At 36.0% G+C, this 18060-nt stretch overlaps 2 protein-coding genes across 2 annotated transcripts; one reads left to right on the top strand and one right to left on the bottom strand.

Annotated features, from left to right (window-relative positions):
• Positions 1–275: 275 nt before the first annotated feature.
• Positions 276–5439, top strand: LOC121726053 (carboxypeptidase B-like). The gene is made up of 6 exons (XM_042113271.1): positions 276–340; positions 1027–1236; positions 2283–2382; positions 3445–3564; positions 4523–4711; positions 4861–5439. Exons 1-6 carry the CDS (start codon positions 276–278, stop codon positions 5437–5439), a joined length of 1263 nt encoding a protein of 420 aa, XP_041969205.1.
• A 4309-nt stretch (positions 5440–9748) lies between these two features.
• LOC121726473 (carboxypeptidase B-like) lies at positions 9749–13331 on the bottom strand. The gene is made up of 5 exons (XM_042113862.1): positions 13237–13331; positions 11423–11635; positions 11116–11206; positions 10613–10924; positions 9749–10306 (listed from the first exon to the last, which is right to left on the bottom strand). The coding sequence occupies exons 1-5, from the start codon at positions 13302–13304 to the stop codon at positions 9749–9751; spliced, it is 1242 nt and encodes a 413-aa protein (XP_041969796.1). The 5' UTR covers positions 13305–13331.
• Positions 13332–18060: the final 4729 nt, after the last annotated feature.

Here is an 18060-nt window from a genome sequence, read left to right as displayed (position 1 = left end):
AACGTTTGATTGGAGTCAATATGAGAATATGGCATCTTCTCCATTATCCGGGTGCATGATAGTGCACCCGCCGAGACGAGCCAAGCGAAGTGTTTCGTTGTTTTTTGAACTCTCATAACCACTTTTCTCGCTAACAGTACTTTACCAATACAATTTTATCTATCACGTGTATAACAGATTAAAAATTCGGAAATTTTAATCCCAAAGATATAAGGATTAATACCAAAATTCTCGTAATGATTTTAATTGGATTGTGTGACCAGACGTGACTGAAAATGCGTCTGTTGCTAGTGCTGGCCCTGGTTTGTTCCGCTTACGGAAAAAATGAAGAATTAGAAGGGTGAGTTACTTTAAAATTAACATGTTTAACAATATACCCTCTACCCTCTTAAAAGGCCGGCAACGCACATGCAGCTCTTCTGATGCTGCGAGTGTCCATGGGCGACGGAAGTTCCATCAGGTGACCCGTTTGCTCGTTTGCCCCCTTATTTCATAAAAAATATATATATATACATATTTTAAGCCCGATGTACGTATTGGGCCAGCGCATGGAGCCAGCACGTTGGGCCTAATTGGCCTTAAGTTGGGAGTAACTTCCCGTACTCTACACGTTGGCCCAATGCGCTGACTCCACGAGTTGGCCCAATATGTACAGCTGGATTTACAGGCTTTTATTATTCTAGTATGGATGATTATTCATAATTTGAGTGTGTATCTATCTATCTGTGTGTGTATGTTACAAACACACTTTTTCAGAGCATTTCGAGTACGACATAATTTATGTCGTACAGCTAATGTACAGCTAAATAAGATAATATTTAGCTGTACATTAGGTTCGTTGCACAGTTTTTTGTACAGTTGTACCAACGAAACGGCGTAACTTCTAGTATTATCAATACCTATTGTTTTGTCTACTGTGTGTGAATTGTGATTAAACATTGTAATCCTACTATTTTCTATATCTGGCTACCAACCTAGATGATTAATGTACTTGTATAGCTAAAGAAGCTTGCTTTCGCCTTCCAGGGACTCACTTTACAAAATAAGGGTCCAGGATGTAGACCAAGCGCAGACCTTGAATGAGCTGGTCAACATATTCCACCTGGACGTGTGGTCTCACCCTCTACCAGAAAGGGATGGGTATATCCTAGTTGACCAACAGGATAAGCTGTTCTTCGAAAATGAACTCAATGCTGCGGGGATAGAGTACGAAATTGAGATCAACAATATCAAAGAGTGAGTATGAAATAATAATATCAACTTTGTTCAAACGCTAAAGAGGTTCATAACTTTCATGAGTAGGAATTAGAAAAATTGGGGATTTTTTAAACTACCTTTAAACCAATTCAAGTTTTTAAGACTTTAACTGAAAGATAATTTCAAAGGCAAAATATTTTTTTTATTATTGTAAGCGTAAAGGCATAATACGTTGTCGGGCTATTCCTTCCTAACCCTTTTCATAGAAAATATAATAAAGAAACTTCATGCCTTACAATTGTCAAATTACAGCATAACCCTATTTTCCATAAATTACGAATTCCCAATCACAATACTTGACGGAGGACAAATTTTACAACGATTAATGATTTAAATAATTTAACAATGGCCGATAATAATTGTAAAGCAAATTCATCGCAAGTTCCGATTCGATTTACATTATAATTAATTAATTCAATTCAATAGAATTAACGGGCTCCAGCTCGCTATCGATTTGACCAAAAATAAGTAATTATTGCTTTAGATTTGCAAAAAGTAATAATTACATTGTTTTTTGAACATTGCCTCTGGGAGTCGTTAGGAATCTTTTTTAAAAGATTACACCGGAAGAAGAAAATAAGTTGACACTCGAAAGGATTAATAGAAGCTCTTTTAGTTAGATACTTCGGCATTTTCCTATGTGAAAAGAAAGTAGCAAATAGGAAGAGTGGATTCGTATGCGTTTTAGAACGGCCGTTCAATCCAAATGGACGGACGTATTTTACGTTCGTTTTTTGAGCGTTTACCGGCTATTTGGTAGAAAGAACGTACGCCGGCAAACCCTGCCGATATGATAATGTCTTAGTGTCAAACCAAACTAGGCCGAAGTTACGCGGCGTAAGTTCCACATGATGCCGCCTGCAATATATTTTAAATGACCGATGACACACTATTCCGTCGCGTTCCGTCCGTATTTTGTATACGTTTGACATTGCGGACGTAATCATGCGGAACTTACGCCGCGTATCTTCGGCCTAGTGTGTTTAGACACTTAATTTTGATGGCAAAATCATTTATTATTTTAGATCTATCGACCTGGAAGAGCAGCTACTGTCGAAAACTGTAGGAAGAAGTAACGTGTCAAGTTTCGGTGGTTTCTTCGAAGAAGTCCGTCGTTATGATGAAGTTAGTGATATAAGTATTATAATTTCGCATCTCTAAGGTTTCATTCTAAGCACATTAATTAATGTAGGCAAATACTAGACGAACTAAGTTGTAAGAATGCCGTGTTTTCTTCCCGAACCAGTTGGACTTTTTTTAATCACTTTTTAGGGTTCCGTACCCAAAGGGTAAAAACGGGACCCTATTACTAAGACTTCGTTGTCTGTCCGTCTGTCCGTCTGTATGTCACCAGGCTGTAACTCAAGAACAGTAATAGCTAGAGAATTTAAATTTTCACTGATTGTGTATATTCTTTGCCACTATAACAATAAATATTAAAAACAAAATAAAATAAATATTTAAGGGGGGCTCCCATACAACAAACGTCATTTTTTGGCCTTTTTTTTGGCTCTATATCAATAATAGCAACAGGTAGGCACTTGAATTTTTCACACAATCCTTAGTTTTATGTTTACTTTCATATTTAATAATTAAATTAATATAAAATAAAAATTAAGAGGGGCTCCCATACAACAAACACAAATTTTGCCCTAATTTTTCTCTATAATGGTATGGAACAGACAGACAGACAGACGGACAGACAGACAGACAGACAGACAGACAGACAGACAGACAGACAGACGGACATACAGACAGACAGAGAGACAGATGGACAGACAGACAGACAGACGGACAGACAGACAGACGGACAGACAGACAGACAGACAGACAGACAGACAGACGGACAGACAGACACACTTTCGCATTTATAATATTAGTATGGACGTATGCAAACTAGATAGGTGTGAGAAATTCGCTAAACTAGTCGAGCAAAATAGGTCCACATCCCTATAGGCCCATTGAGCTTGAGAGGATACCTGGAAGGTTCGCTACAAAATATCGAACATTGATAAGTTAGTGACATCATCAGCATCAGAAAAAAGCGTTTAACAAAAAAATCCTATATTTCTTATTTATGTCTCATGCGACTAATAAGTAAACGAGTAAAACGATCGCCTGATAAAAACTAATTTCCGTTATGAGCAGTAGGAGCGTCGCCTTTTAAAAGACTAATGAATTTTCCAGGTGGATAGGTATCTGGTGGACTTGGCGAACAGGTATGATCACGTGGAGGTGGTCTCCGGAGGCAGGAGCTTCGAGGGTCGTGACATCAAGTACCTGAAGATTTCCACCACCAATTTCCAGGTAACACTTCAAAACTCTATATTTTAAAATGTAGAGTCCTCCAATTCTGTTCTTCTACAACTAGAAAGAGTATTTGAACATAAAATGACCGTAAGAACTTTAGCGATGAGCTTAGGTGAACCATTACAATATACTGGTAGTTATATATTTTTTAGCATTTAGCACACAAGAGATAATAATATTATTTTATTAACACACACAGAATAATGTTTTAACATGTTGGGATACTATAATCTAAATTGGCGGTAAATACCTACAATCTAGTATTTATCTTTCTAATATTATGCACACGTAAATTCCCACATCCCACACCCGGCTGCCCGGGCCGCTCGCTAAACAAACTCGCCTAGCAATAGACCCGTAAAATGTTGTTGAAGTATTATTTTATTTCGCATTGTACAAGTTGCCCGACGTAAAAGTACAAGTAATCTAGCAAAAAGGTCAAGTCTTGTTTCACGGAATTATAAAAAGTCTAATTTTCCCTTTTTTGTTTTCGCCCCGGCCCGGAGTTCATTATTGTGCTCACCCCTGCTTTATGTTTCATCTGAGTTCTTGTTTTGAGTTATTTTAATTTTTTGTATAAATCAGACCTAGATTTGTTCAACGGGAAACATGGTTAGTTCAATTCAAGAAATAAAGGAAAAAGTTGAACGAGATTCCTTAAATGGGTGAATTGTTTTGTAGTTGCTTACGCGAGCATGCTCCTATAATAAAATGTATGAATTAATGTTATCAAATTCCACTTTTGCTCTGTTGGAGTTGAGTTGATTTCATTGGTTACTAATGCGTCACGCGTTTTCCCGAGAGCGTTGCTATTGGTAATTATTATCGTCAATACATAACCTCCATTACATTAGTTATTGACTATTGTGCATATTGCGCCACTCTCTATCACTCTATTCTGAAAGAATATAATAGACTAGATGAAATAAGCGGCTAAAACCTTTTCTAATTTTAGGATCAATCAAAACCCGTGGTGATGATCGAATCCCTGATCCACGCCAGGGAGTGGATCACCCTTCCTGTGACTCTGTACGCCATACACAAGCTGGTGGAGGACATCACCGACCAGGACCTCATCAGGGACGTGGACTGGATCATCCTTCCTATCGCTAACCCTGACGGATATGAATACTCTCATACCACGGTAAGACATTTTCGTTAGGACCCATTAAGCAAATTGTTTTCAAACAACTTTAAACAAACATGACAATAAACATATTTTTCATATTCATAATTCTTATCAAAATATCACGATAGGCAATGTGATTAAATAAAATTTTCTATTCATTACAGAATAGAATCTGGCGCAAGAACCGCGCTACTGACTATGTGGGTTGCGATGGCGTCGACCTGAACCGGAACTTCGACGCCAGCTGGGGAATAGCCTCCGGCTGGTTCTCCTGCTTGGACACGTTCCACGGACGGAGCGCCTTCTCCGAGCCGGAGACGCAAATCATCAGGGACATCCTCAGCGAACACAGACATCGCCTTGGCCTATTCCTGGACATCCACAGCTTCGGAAGCTACATCCTGTACGGCTATGGCACTGGGCAGCTGCCTCCGAATGGCCTGATCATCCACTTGGTCGGCGTCAGCATGGCGAACGCCATAGATAGAGTCAAATGGGAGGCCAACCGGAACTACCTAGTTGGTAACATCGCAAGCGTGTTATACCCGGCAACTGGTGGCGCGAGTGACTACGCCCAGATCGTTGGCAACAGCTTATCTTACACTTACGAGCTGCCAGCTTACAGGAATCAGGTCAATACCATGCTGGGATTCCTGGTCGATCCTGAGTTCATTGAGCAGGCAGGTTACGAGACTTGGGAAGGAATCAAGGTCGCCGTACGCTACGTAGCCCAAAACTTCTAAAATTGCGAAGTTGGATAATAATATTGTTATTATAATATGCTCCATTTTTACCCAAGATTGTCGATGAATAAAATATATTGAAAGATAGACTACCTTTCTCTGGACGATTTAGGAACGTTCATATTATACCGATTCATGTAAATGGCTAACCTTTTTCCAAAAAACAAAAGGATTTATTTCGAAGCTTTGATGTCTCTTATCTAGGATAATGCCGCGTAACGCTCGGAAAAAACTCCGAAATCAAACCCCCTCAAAATACCTCGATCTCCGAATATTCAAAAGAAATATGAGTGAAGCGGATATATTTCCCACCAAAAGCGGATACACTCCGTACACGAATCAGTAAAGCGGGTTAAATAATGCAGAACACTATCTATATTCGAGCGCTCCTCAAATACAACAGCTCGGCTGCTGGCGTTTTTCCGCGCAGGTAAACTGTAATGGGTAAATTCGGAATTGTGTGGAAATACGGGGAACGTTTGGCGAAGACATTTTAAACGACGTTGATATACGTGCATTCGGCTCGTGATCTGTTTATGGGTTTCATCATCGTTACCTTCCTGAATACGGCGAGTCCAAAAGAAAGGGTAAGATTTAGGGAGATCGCAGACGACAGACTTTTTGTGCGATCGAGTCTGCGGCGCCCATACAGTCGGCAGCTCGCGGCCATGCCGACTGTATGGGCGCCGCAGACTCGATCGCACAAAAAGTCTGTCGTCTGCGATCTCCCTTATTATGTTATAAGAGTCTGTGTACGTATTTGCCCTCGTAACGACTAAAATTCTGATCCAATTTTAAGAAATGAGGTATCAATATATAAGTAACTACCTGGCCTGGCAAACGTTGTTTTGCCAGATAAATTATTTCTGGTATGAAAATAAAAAGTAGATATAAATTTATTCTCAGGCCTAACGAATGTATGTACAAAATTACATTAAAATCGGTTGAGCCGTTTTGGAGGAGTTCACGCACAAACACTGTGATACGAGAATTTTGTCTGTCTGTCGACTGTCTGTTACCTCTTCACGCCCAAACCTATAAACTGATTCTTGGCACAAAGCTCTTGGAATTATCACATAGGAAAACACATTTTAAAACTACCTAAACAAAAGCTCCTACTACTAAAATATGTAATCTCAAATAAATCCGACTTAACCACAATTCCAAACTAAACCACGTTCAGCTAAACTTCCGTTAAAAATCGCAGAGTATTCCCGTAAGTAAACCGATGGTCCGCAGCGTTCTGTGTACTGAGAGGCGTAAATTGTAACTCAAACAGCTGATTCTATACTGAATAACTATTGCGTTCGCAGTTGTTTTACCTTTGACATCACCTTTAATGTAAAGTCATAAGGGTGATAGTACGTGAGGTCAAACTGCCGAGCACGCCTTAAACAAGCCGTTTGTTCTGTTTAGTTGATGATTCAGCTTTCCAATGTTGGTGTTATTTTGTTTTGCCAAAAGGATTTTAGAATTAGGTTTTACAATTAAAACTTAATTGAAACTCCTGGACTGAGTGGAATGTAACCTAATAATAACTATTTTTAATTACGTTATTTTATAATTATTATAAAATAACGTAATTAAAAATAGTTTAAGGGTCAATTCACACTAAAACATGATAAAACGAGACGTGACGCTAGGACTCATAATTATAGTGATACGAAATTAAATTCAAGCGGCTGCTCTCTAAATTGATATTTTGTACCAACAACATTTTCTCCGTACTAAATAATATCTAGTGTACCTAAATACGTTTTGTAATTCAGAACCTATTTACAGCCTTTATTTATATAGCCCTATTTAATTAACAATATAACACGTTAATTCTCGAGGGAATAGTCGAGGAACATAAAGTTTTATTATGTGATGAATTTCATGATGAAGTCGTTATAGACACACATATACAGATTTACGTGGTAGAGCCATGCTTCGGCACGAATGGGTCGGCTCGACCGGAGAAATACTACGGGCTCACAGAAAATCGGCGTGAAACAGCGCTTGCGCTGTGTTTCGCCGAGTGAGTGAGTTTACCGGAGGCCCAATTCCCTACCCTTCCCTTCCCTACCCTTCCCTATTCCCTTCCTTACCTCCCCTACCCTGTCCTATACCTATTCCCTCTTAAAAGGATAGAATGTTATACAGTATGTTAAAGTATTAACTTAGTTCAATGCACGGTTATGGCAATAAATGAAAAATTCGTGAAAATAAGATGCATTTTTGTGACTTTTTTCCATCGAGAAAATTTTAAGATATCGTGTATTCACTCAGATCGAATTCTTGGAAATATAATGTCTAAGTTTAGAAAATGAAACAATTCGGGGCTTATTTTCAAGTATAAAAATGAATTATAAAATCGACAATTTTGGGTTAGTCGCCCCCTTAGGATTTATCCAGTTGTAATTTCCCTAAATGAACATAATATTATTACTTTGATATATTATATTTAGAAACTAGTACAACTGAATGGTACTGAGCTAAAACTGCGAGTCTTTCTGTCTGTCTTGTTGTCTTAGTGTATTGACTGACGTAAGCTGAACCGATTGAGATGAAAATATAAAGCATTTAGCATTTAGAGTTTAGAGAGAAGTTTGAGTCCCGCGAAGCTACAGGATAATATATCACTGCACAACGAAGTGCACGGGCTATATTTAGAACCTTTTGTTATTTATTTTTGGAACGAAGTTCCTTATCACGCGTTCGGCGTAAAGGAGGCTAGATAAAATGATATTTGACCTCGACACTTTTTTTATTGGTACCCGCATGGTAGAAGTCCACTCTGTAAGGAGTGAGGTAAAGTAATACATATTTTAATTACTCTGTTTCATCGCCTACATAAAATACCTCCTTCTTAACAACCAATTAGTATAAAACAACAATTCGAGTGTAAAGTGACCGGAGTGCTATTGTATTAATTAAGGCATATTAAATTACTACATACAGCGCACCGCGCGCTGCGGGCGGCCAGGTTAAATCGAGATCTCGAAATTCTCCAGTTAGAGTAAGAGCCAGCGACAGTCCGACTTTTGCCATTTTAAACTTCCTAAAGACTTTGAGGTGATATGGCAATGGGAAGCAACTGTTCAACATATCCGGACGTGGTAGACGAGACTCCTACAGTTACATCGAAGAAAATAAGATAAAAAGACCTCTACTCTTTATCGAAGGAAGACGTTCAGAACTAGATACCTCCTAAAGTAACCGCTACCGAAACTCCATAGTTTCTGGTCGTTCCTAACTCTAAACAGGTAAACTTTTAGCTTTTATAAATTAACGAAAGTCTGGCTGTCGCTGGCTCTTGGGCTAAGTGCTCAGGAATGACGGATTAATTTTCAATTTGGTGATTACTTTGACTTCGAACTCAATATACTCAATTACCACTTTACACTTAAACTCGTTGAAAATTTAAACTCATTACGAATATTTACATCATTATCTTTTTGGCGCACGTCGAAAGGACACAATTAAATATTTAAACATTTCGACGATGATATTTTTGGATCCATCAAAGAAATAATTGCAAACTTCAAAGTAAATAATCTGAAATTTTAGTTGATTAAATTTTTCCAGCTCCTTTAATTTTTCGTTGCAAATTCTTGCTATAAATTGGACTTTAAAATGCTATCTTGTCTAATGGACTTAGACTAAATTTACGGTTTTGTTAATCTTGTATTTTTAAAATAATATTTTGAATTATTTCGAAACGTAAAGAATCATGGCCAAATTTGTATAGGAGCTGGACTCGACTTTTATTTTTGATGAAAACTATAGTTAGATTTGGTTGTTCTAATGCTCTAAACATAATTCCGTTTGAGAATTATGTCTAAATAGCCACGATTTTTTATAATAATTAATAACGTTTATAATTATTTTGAGGTTAGACGTAAGAACTACCTTTTTCCCGACTGCGGTGTGGCCTACAAGTGTATATTCGGCGATCTCGTTTCTAATTATTTCAATTTTTCCTAGAGTATTACCCAAAAAATAGAAAGATTGCGAGTGATCGCCGGCTGTCAGAACATAACGAAACTAAAATATATTGATATTTTTTTTGTGGCTATTTATAGACACATTTCTAATGATTTTCGATGTCTTAAAATATTAGGGAATTTTTGCTACTAATGGCATATCGGGACGCCACCGCCCACCTGGTACGATTTGGCCATTGTTCTTTTCTTTCAGTAAATTTGTTTAATCTCATTGTCATATACTTTTATGATCGAAAATTTTGATTGGCTTCTTCATATTTGATAATTTTATGGTTTTGATTAGAATACTTTGAGCATTCAGTAAATAAAATAACAGACAATTAAGTAGCTACTACTGTATTAGCGACCAAAGCTACGGCTCTCCACACCTTATCGATAATAGTAACAATATCAGTCTCGGGTACAATCACTCCATCGTCTCCCTGCCCTTCTATATTGATACTGAAAGTGTACATTACGTCATGATCCATTACGTAATCAGTGCTGGTGCCTGACGCTCTGTCTCCAGCAGCCAAAGATCCAATGTCTAGTATATAATCTTCTCCTAGTATGCTCCTCATTTCTCTTCCGAGTAGATGGTGCTGTCGGAACATGCCACTGGCTGCTCTTTCATACTGCCAAGGATAGGCAATATAGCCTCCACCATTTTGCAAGGAAATGTACATTTTGATTCTTGTGCCGTTCTCCTCGACTAGTGTTTGGATAATCCTCGTCTCTGGTTCGGAAAACGGCTCGATTCCACCGTAGAGGTGGCTGCATGGACTGGAACTGGAGTCGGAGAAGAGCCAGTCAAAGCCGAAGTTCCTGTTGATATTCACACCGGGACATATGAAACCGAGATTGCTTCTTGTGCTTCTTGTTTTTGACCAGAGCCTCAACTGTAATTTAAAAATATACCGAGAAAATTATGAATTACGATAATTTAATAATAATCAAGCTCGTGTCCATTGACTAGCAATTTCGTCAATTTTGTTGTTATTGATTGATTGTTAAATCCAAATCTTTATTAATGATGATAATAATAAAATATCTAGAGGAAGAAGGATGTTATTAATAACTGTTCAAAACTAAGGATTATATCCTATAATCCTTAGTTTTTGCACTATGCTAACAGTATCTACTTTTTTTTCTATCTACTTTTTTCTATCTACTTTTACTGTAGAAATAACTTTAAAATTACTTACATTTGTGTGAGTGTATTCATATCCATCAGGGTTCAGTACTGGTATAATTATCCATTTTAGTCCAGCCAACAATTCTCTTTGGTCAACTACTTCTCTCGCTATGTTCAACGCTGCAGATACTGTTACCCATTCCCGTGGTATTATAGCGGCTTCTACTATAGCAATAGGTTTGTCTTCATTGCCATCATTGTTTGTTATTTCTAAATACACTAACGGTCTGCCTTCATCAGTGATACCAGCTTCTACGTAAGATACCTTAATATCGGTGGAATTTGCATAATCTTCTTCAAATGTTCTCATGTATTCTAGTACCTGCAAATATAGAGTTTGTGTAAGCCTTGTTTATTTCAATACATTGTATAACTGTATATTTTATGTTATTTCTGTTATGCTTTAAATTTTCATTTTTGAGGTATTGTAATTTGATATGACGTCTTTTAAATGCGCTTAAACTTCTTTTCTCTGAAGTGCTAAGGAGACCTTGACAATGAATTGCAACTTACTTGATAGTATCTATAGTATCCAGTAAAATCGAAGTCCCTGCTTTCGTCGTTTCTTGGAGATTGTGTTTTCGATTCTTTGTCCTTCAAGTAACTGAAATTATGACAAAATCAAATTAAATATTTAGTGCGATAACACAGCTATTGCTAACTGTGATACAATTTAAATGAATATAATAATATGATTGATACAATTTCTCATCCATGATGACCATGTCTGCATAAGCACAGAGGGTACATGGAGGGTCTGCTTCCTCCATAGGCCGATGATGATGCTAGCAACTATCCAAATAAATCATTAAAAACTTACTTGTAAACATCCTCGATATAAATGTCCTTTTCGATATCTAACTCTTGAAGTTTCTCCTCAAACCACAAGTAGTGGGAGGGAGGGACCATGGCTCTACCCGTCACATTGTGTTTGAAGTTCGGCTTCCTCCAGTAGTCGACAATGTCACTCTTCAACAGGTAGAACTGGTCCTGCTGCTCCTGAGTAGTTAACTTCACATTGTAGACGCGGTGTCTGGAAAATGTACAGTTATTTTACAAAAATAACTGTACATTTTCCAGACAGACGCGGTGTCTGGAAAATGTACAGTTATTTTTGTACCACATGAAATTTTTTTATTTTTTTAATTTTTATTTTTGTACCACTTGAAATTTTCAATTTTGGGTAATGATTAGTTGGTATATCAAAGAGTTTGATCGGTCCCGTCTGTCGGTCTCTCTATTCGCGGTTAACTCAAAAACCACTCCACGAATTTTTATGCACTTTTCACCAATCGATAGAATGATTCTTCGGCAGGTTCAGGCATAAAATTTGGTTAGTTTCTGTGTGCATATAAATAAAATATATTAATATAAAAATTAAGCCATCTTTTGACGAAAACGCTGCCTAAGCCTGAGATGTGACATAACAAAACAATATTGGGCGCAAAATGAAAATATTCTCCTTTTCTAGATCTACGAAAAAAGCTCGCTATAGAATATGTCTATCCTTGAAGGTGAACTTGCTATGCTTGCAGCTTGTTATAGATTTTATAAAATTAGTTATGTATAATACGGTAAAATGCGCATAGAACTTACGCTGAAGTTAGCTTGTACCGCCTAAAAAATTATGATGATTGATTATAGAAATAGTTGAGGTGTCTATGTGTGTCCCAAAAAAGATCCAAGAGTTCAATCAGATCACCACATTCGTAAGCGTGGTACTAAATTCAGGTTGTAACTAATTATACCCTATACAGCAACAAAACAGTTTTGAAAATCTCAATTATCAAACGCATGTGCAAAATGGCATAATAATTATAGTGATGATGATGATGAATAATATTATGATTGTCAATACATATATGCATGATATGCTTTTAGTTGTTGAAACAACACCGAAACTCCCGAACATAATAATATAAATCTATAAGGATTCAAGAGTTCTGTACAGCACCTTCGAAACCAGGGTATACTTCAGTGCAAATTTCTTATCTTTTGGTAGTATATGCTTGAAATCTTTACAAAAGGTCAAAATCACGATATTCACGATATGTTTCCATATAAATTTCAAGGAGCACCCTCGATTTCTCATGGATTGCATCATCAGATCACCACTTTTATAAACATTGTATCTAATTTGGACCATATCTTAGGCAACAAAATAAGAATTTTGAAAATCGGACCACAAACAGCGGAGTAAAATACATCTAAGATAACATAAATAAAAAAGTAAAAAATATCCTCCTCCTTTTTGGAAGTCAGTTAAAACTTAAAAAGTAGCCTAAGTTACTCCTTATTACATCAGCTATCTGCCAATAAAAGTTCCGTCAAAATCGGTCCAGACATAATATACACAGACAAAAATTCTAAAAATTGTTATTTCGGTGTATGTACCGTCTAAATATTCATATGCATGTAGTGAAAAACGGTTATTTCAATATTACAAGCAGACAAATGAATATATAATACCTATCTAATATAAAATTATAATATAATCTATACATATTTATATAGATTGTGTTTCTTTCTACCATGGCCACACAGTTTTGAAAAGGTCTACCTAATACTGCATCGACCTTTTCGAATTTTTCATCGAGTTTTTTTACAAAAAAATCTACATTTCCAATTACTTACCCGATATAAAATTCATTTTTCGCAAATACACTCACGAAAGCAAGAACAAAGTATACTAAAACAAACATCTTTGAACGTATGTTGGCACTGAATATGTTATTAATTTATTTTAATTAGTTTATCACTTTTAAGATAAATGTTATCAATAATGCTGCTAGGACTGTAGATAAAAGGAATTATACATGTGTAAAAACTAATCTAATGAATATAAGTTTTGTCAAAGTTGATAAGAAAATATAATGCTTACACATTTTGAGGTTTATTATCCAGTTGTCTAATTTTAAATTTGTTGGAGTTGGTCGTCGTTCAGTACCATAGTAATAATATCTTTACAATCTGCACCACCTTATCTTTTACTTTAGATAACAGTTTCATATTTCTGTATGAGATAATAGATAAGTGCTGAAATGCAACAACAATCACTTGTTTTACATCTGTGTATGACCCCGAAATTAAAGAGCCCTGTGATCACGATTCTAAAAATCTTCACTTTTTGAATGCTTACGGTGATAAATTGGTTATATCTCAACTAACAGATAAGGCTATTTTGCATAAACTTAAAAATTTTGATCGCAATAAGGGAGCGGGTCCAGATGAAATACCACCAATTTTTATAATTTCATGCGCTACGTCTCTAACTACTCCCCTTAGATTGATATTCAACCATTCTCTTAAAACTGGTGTTTTCCCATGCGAATGGAAAAAAGCAAAAATAGTGCCAATTCATACTTATGAATTGGCACTATTTTTGCTTCTGGTCTGGCGAAAAAAATATATTTTCAATCTACCGTCCCATTTCCATTTTGTCTACGTTTTCTAAAGTGTTTGAGTCTTTGTTATGTTCGCATTTTCAGAGTCATTTACAATTATTATCTCTAATAATCAACATGGTTTCGTTGTCGTAGGTCTGTAATAATAAACTTGGTTACTTTTACTGAATTCTTGAACGATGCCGTCGATACTGGGAAACAGTGCGACGTAATATATACAGATTTTTCAAAAGCATTCGATAAGTTCAAAAGTTATTAAGCAAGTTATATGCTTATAGCATCACGGGCTCTCTTTTAAATCTTATAAAATCTTACTTGAAAAATAGACCATTTTATGTTGTAATTAATGGATATCGCCCTTTATACTATTGCGCAACATCAGGTGTTCCTCAAGGATCACATTTAGGGCCCACCTTGTTTAACTTTTTTATTAATGATATTATAGAATGTTTTCTCTCGTCTGAATTCTATTTGTATGCTGACGACTTAAAATTTTGTAAAATTATAACTTGCCTCAATGGTTGTATACTTTTGCAAAACGATCTTTATAGACTTTACAATTGGTGTAAAAATAATTTTATGTCATTAAATACTAGTAAATTTTATTCGGTTAACTATTCCAGGAAAAATACTCTAATTAAATTTAATTACCATGTAGAAAACCACTTAATACAGAATGTTGACAGCATTAGGGACCTAGGCGTAATTTTTGATAGAAAATTAACATTTAATTCGCATATGGAATGTGTGATTAAAAAGGCGTCTAGATTACTAGGCTTTGTGATCAGGACTTGTAAAGATTTCCAAAACCCTAAAGTAAACATTTTATTATATTTTTCCCTAGTGCGAAGTATTCTAGAATATGGTATACAAATTTGGCGGCCTCATTATGCCACACACACACTTCGGTTAGAGCGAGTTCAAAAGAGGTTTCTTTGGCATTTAGCTTTTTCTCTAGGCAAAAGAAAGGAGCTTAATTCATATAGTAGTAGGTTAAAATATTTTTCACGATTCACTAACTCAGGAATTGATCAGCTAATAATTCGGGCAAAAAAACTTGATGCCACTTTCATTTATAAAGTTTTGAGAAATAAGGTTTCTTGCCCCCAATTGCTGCAAAGTTTAGGGTATCGTGTCCCAGTTCGTCTTCCTCGAGCTCCTATAACACCTCTTTATTATCGACCAAAAAGAACTAATCTTGGCATGAATTCTCCTATGACTCGAATGACAAGATTAATTAACGAATGCAGCAGTGTCTTGGACTTGCACTTTGACTCCCCCGCGTCCTTTTTGCGTCACATAAAAGAACATCTTAACATTGAAACTTGAATTCAAAAGAAATAACTTTATCAAGTAGAGTATTAATCAATTATTATTTTTTGTAAAATAATTTTTATATTTTAATTTTGGTTATCTAATGAATTTTATTATTGTATAATATCCTTTTTTTTAATATTACTATTACGATTTTTTATTTATTTTATTGCTTATTTTTATTAATTTTTATTTTTGTATCCCTTTTTGCTTTTACTGTTAGATGAATTTTTATATTTTAATTATCGGCTATTTAATGAATTTTATTACTATATCCCTTTTTACTATTACGAATTTTTATATCTTTTATTTGGTTATTTTATTAATTTTATATTAATACTTTAAGCAAATTGTAATGCATGTTATATTTTATATTTTTTAGTTGATTTTATGATATTGTGAATGTGGTGTTTGTCTTTAAGAAATTGATATGCGTTTTCACTGTAACCTTAAATTGTATTTCTTAAATGTATTACGTGTAATCAATTGTTGACAAACCGAATAAAATAAAATAAACTCCGCTAATAAACTGAATGCATACCAGAAAAACTAATGCTGATCAAAAAAACAATTGATTAACTGAACATGTCCTCCAAAAAAAACTTAAACATCAATTCACACCAAAAATTAGTTACACATCGGACATATTATTTGTAAAACTAAAATTTAAATTGTTTATCAAAAATACTAACTTGCACTCTAAATTGGACAATCTTACAACGGAATTTCTAAAAACAATATCGAAAGGTGCACCACAATAAAATCAATTTCTATTATCAAAACAAGTCTACAAATTAAAAGATTTTATCATTCCAAAACTGTGCACGACAGACAGTAAATAGTGTATGGACTATGGACATTTTAGTGAAAAATCAGTGTACAGTGAAAAATAGTGCCATTCAATGGGATGGGTTTCGAGCCAGTGTGGTAGTGCCGATTTCTGTAACCGAAAAGTGAGGGAGATAGTATAAATCTCGAGCGGGCTATCCTTGTCCCAGACAAGGAAGTCCCGTGCGAGAGGGACAGCCAGAGGCGACCGTTATGTCGGGGGCGGCGAGGTAGTATAAATATAAGAAAAATAGAATTTTGCAATTATTTCGGTTACGGAGGTCGGCACGAACATGTTTATTATGCAAATTATAGCTAAGAGAATTGTACAAATAAAACCAATGTATATTTTGTAAAATAATGTAATTTTGATGGAAATTCAATAAATTTTCCTTCCAAGGGGGTGAGGCATGGAATGTTCTAGGGGCCGATATAAATATGGGTCGGCCGCCATAGTACGACACTCGCTCTCCAACGTTGCCCAGCTTCGGAACTACTGTGTGCTTGCTACCTGGACTGGAAACGTGTTTAAATTCATCTCCTCATCGAATAATCATCATCATCATCACCCTCATCTCTTCAAGAAACGCTGACCTAGGCGATCTACGGGGAATTAGCGCAAGCTGTTCCCCACAAAAACTTTATAATTCAAGGTTTCTTGATAAAAATTAAGAAAAATTATCAAAGTTTACTACTGTATTGTAATTGTATAGGTTAATAAATTTATTAATGATTCTTAAATAATTAATACCAATGTTCGCCCAATACGACTTGATTGGGTTAGGTTAGATGGCTAAGGCGGGAGCGTAGCGCAGCGTAGCTCCCGCCGTAGCCATCGTGGTTATTTTTTGTGAACCACCCAGAAGTAGGAGCCCCGAGTAGCGGGGCTCTGTCGACTCACTCCGACTCGCTCTTTGCCGATTGTTTATTATTATTGTTTATAAACTGAGTTACCATTCACTATGCCAAAGTTTAGTCCATGTTAAGTTAGCACTTGATGATTTTTATGTGTTCTTAATTATTATATGAACATCAGTGCCGTAAACAGTCTTTTTTGCGCCCTGTGCGAGCTTTTACAACTGCGCCCTTTCTTTTTTAGACATTATATTACCCAAAGCAATGTATAGGTCTATTTTACTGTTGGAATCGTGCTCTAGGGGCGCAGCGGGAACTATTATCAGGAGCAAACCGAAAAAAATAAGACTCCTGATGCCTGGTTTGGCCATTCTTGCGACCCCCAGAGTCTACGCCCTGTGCCTGGGCACCGGTGGCACTGCCCTATTTGCGGCACTGATGAACATAACAGATTAAATTGGGTTTTATTTAGAATAAATGATATTCCTAAAAGTAATTTAGGTGGAGGTTTTCCTTTAAAAAGTTGTAGTATGTTTGTTGAACTAAGGAATTGTTAGATAAACAATTTTAATAATAGTTATTCGTTCAGTAAAACAGTTATGCAAATAACTTTAAATAATATGCTGAATTCGCATTATTTAGGGTGCATAATTAGTGTGCAAGTCAGTATTTTTGGTGAAATTTTCAAATATTTTGATCGGGAAAAGGGAATATACATATATTGATTTAAATACATGCCTTATTATATTACTAGCTGTCTCGGCAAACGTTGTTTTGCCATATAAAGTATTTCGCCCATATTATTTTATTGAAGTGACTAAATAAGTATGTTACCATGGCAACGTCCATCGCTATCCCGTTGCACAAACAATGGTCACCGACAGTCTTGAGTTGTAATAATTTACTATTATTTATTATACAAATGCACTTATCAATATAACAAGTAGATGTTGTCCGATTCTCCACTCTAGCCGATATGCTCGTTAAGATTCACAAGAATCGGTCGAGCCGTTTCAGAGGAGTTCAACCACGTACACCGTGGTCCGTGACACGAGGA

The sequence above is a fragment of the Aricia agestis genome, chromosome 4 (assembly GCF_905147365.1).
Source record: "Aricia agestis chromosome 4, ilAriAges1.1, whole genome shotgun sequence".
NCBI classification, from domain to species: domain Eukaryota; kingdom Metazoa; phylum Arthropoda; class Insecta; order Lepidoptera; family Lycaenidae; genus Aricia; species Aricia agestis.
Note: the sequence above shows the minus strand (reverse complement) of the source record. Positions and strands in the feature narration are given on the sequence as shown.

Coding starts and splice junctions, on each gene's coding strand:
- LOC121726473 (XM_042113862.1), bottom strand. CDS start 13,304: ATGTTTGTTTTAGTATACTTTGTTCTTGCTTTCGTGAGTGTATTTGCG. Junction 11,636..13,236: donor AAAAATGAATTTTATATCGG/GTAAGTAATTGG, acceptor TACATTTTCCAG/ACACCGCGTCTACAATGTGA. Junction 10,307..10,612: donor ATGAATACACTCACACAAAT/GTAAGTAATTTT, acceptor TTTAAATTACAG/TTGAGGCTCTGGTCAAAAAC.
- LOC121726053 (XM_042113271.1), top strand. CDS start 276: ATGCGTCTGTTGCTAGTGCTGGCCCTGGTTTGTTCCGCTTACGGAAAA. Junction 1,237..2,282: donor GAGATCAACAATATCAAAGA/GTGAGTATGAAA, acceptor TTATTATTTTAG/ATCTATCGACCTGGAAGAGC. Junction 3,565..4,522: donor TTTCCACCACCAATTTCCAG/GTAACACTTCAA, acceptor TTCTAATTTTAG/GATCAATCAAAACCCGTGGT.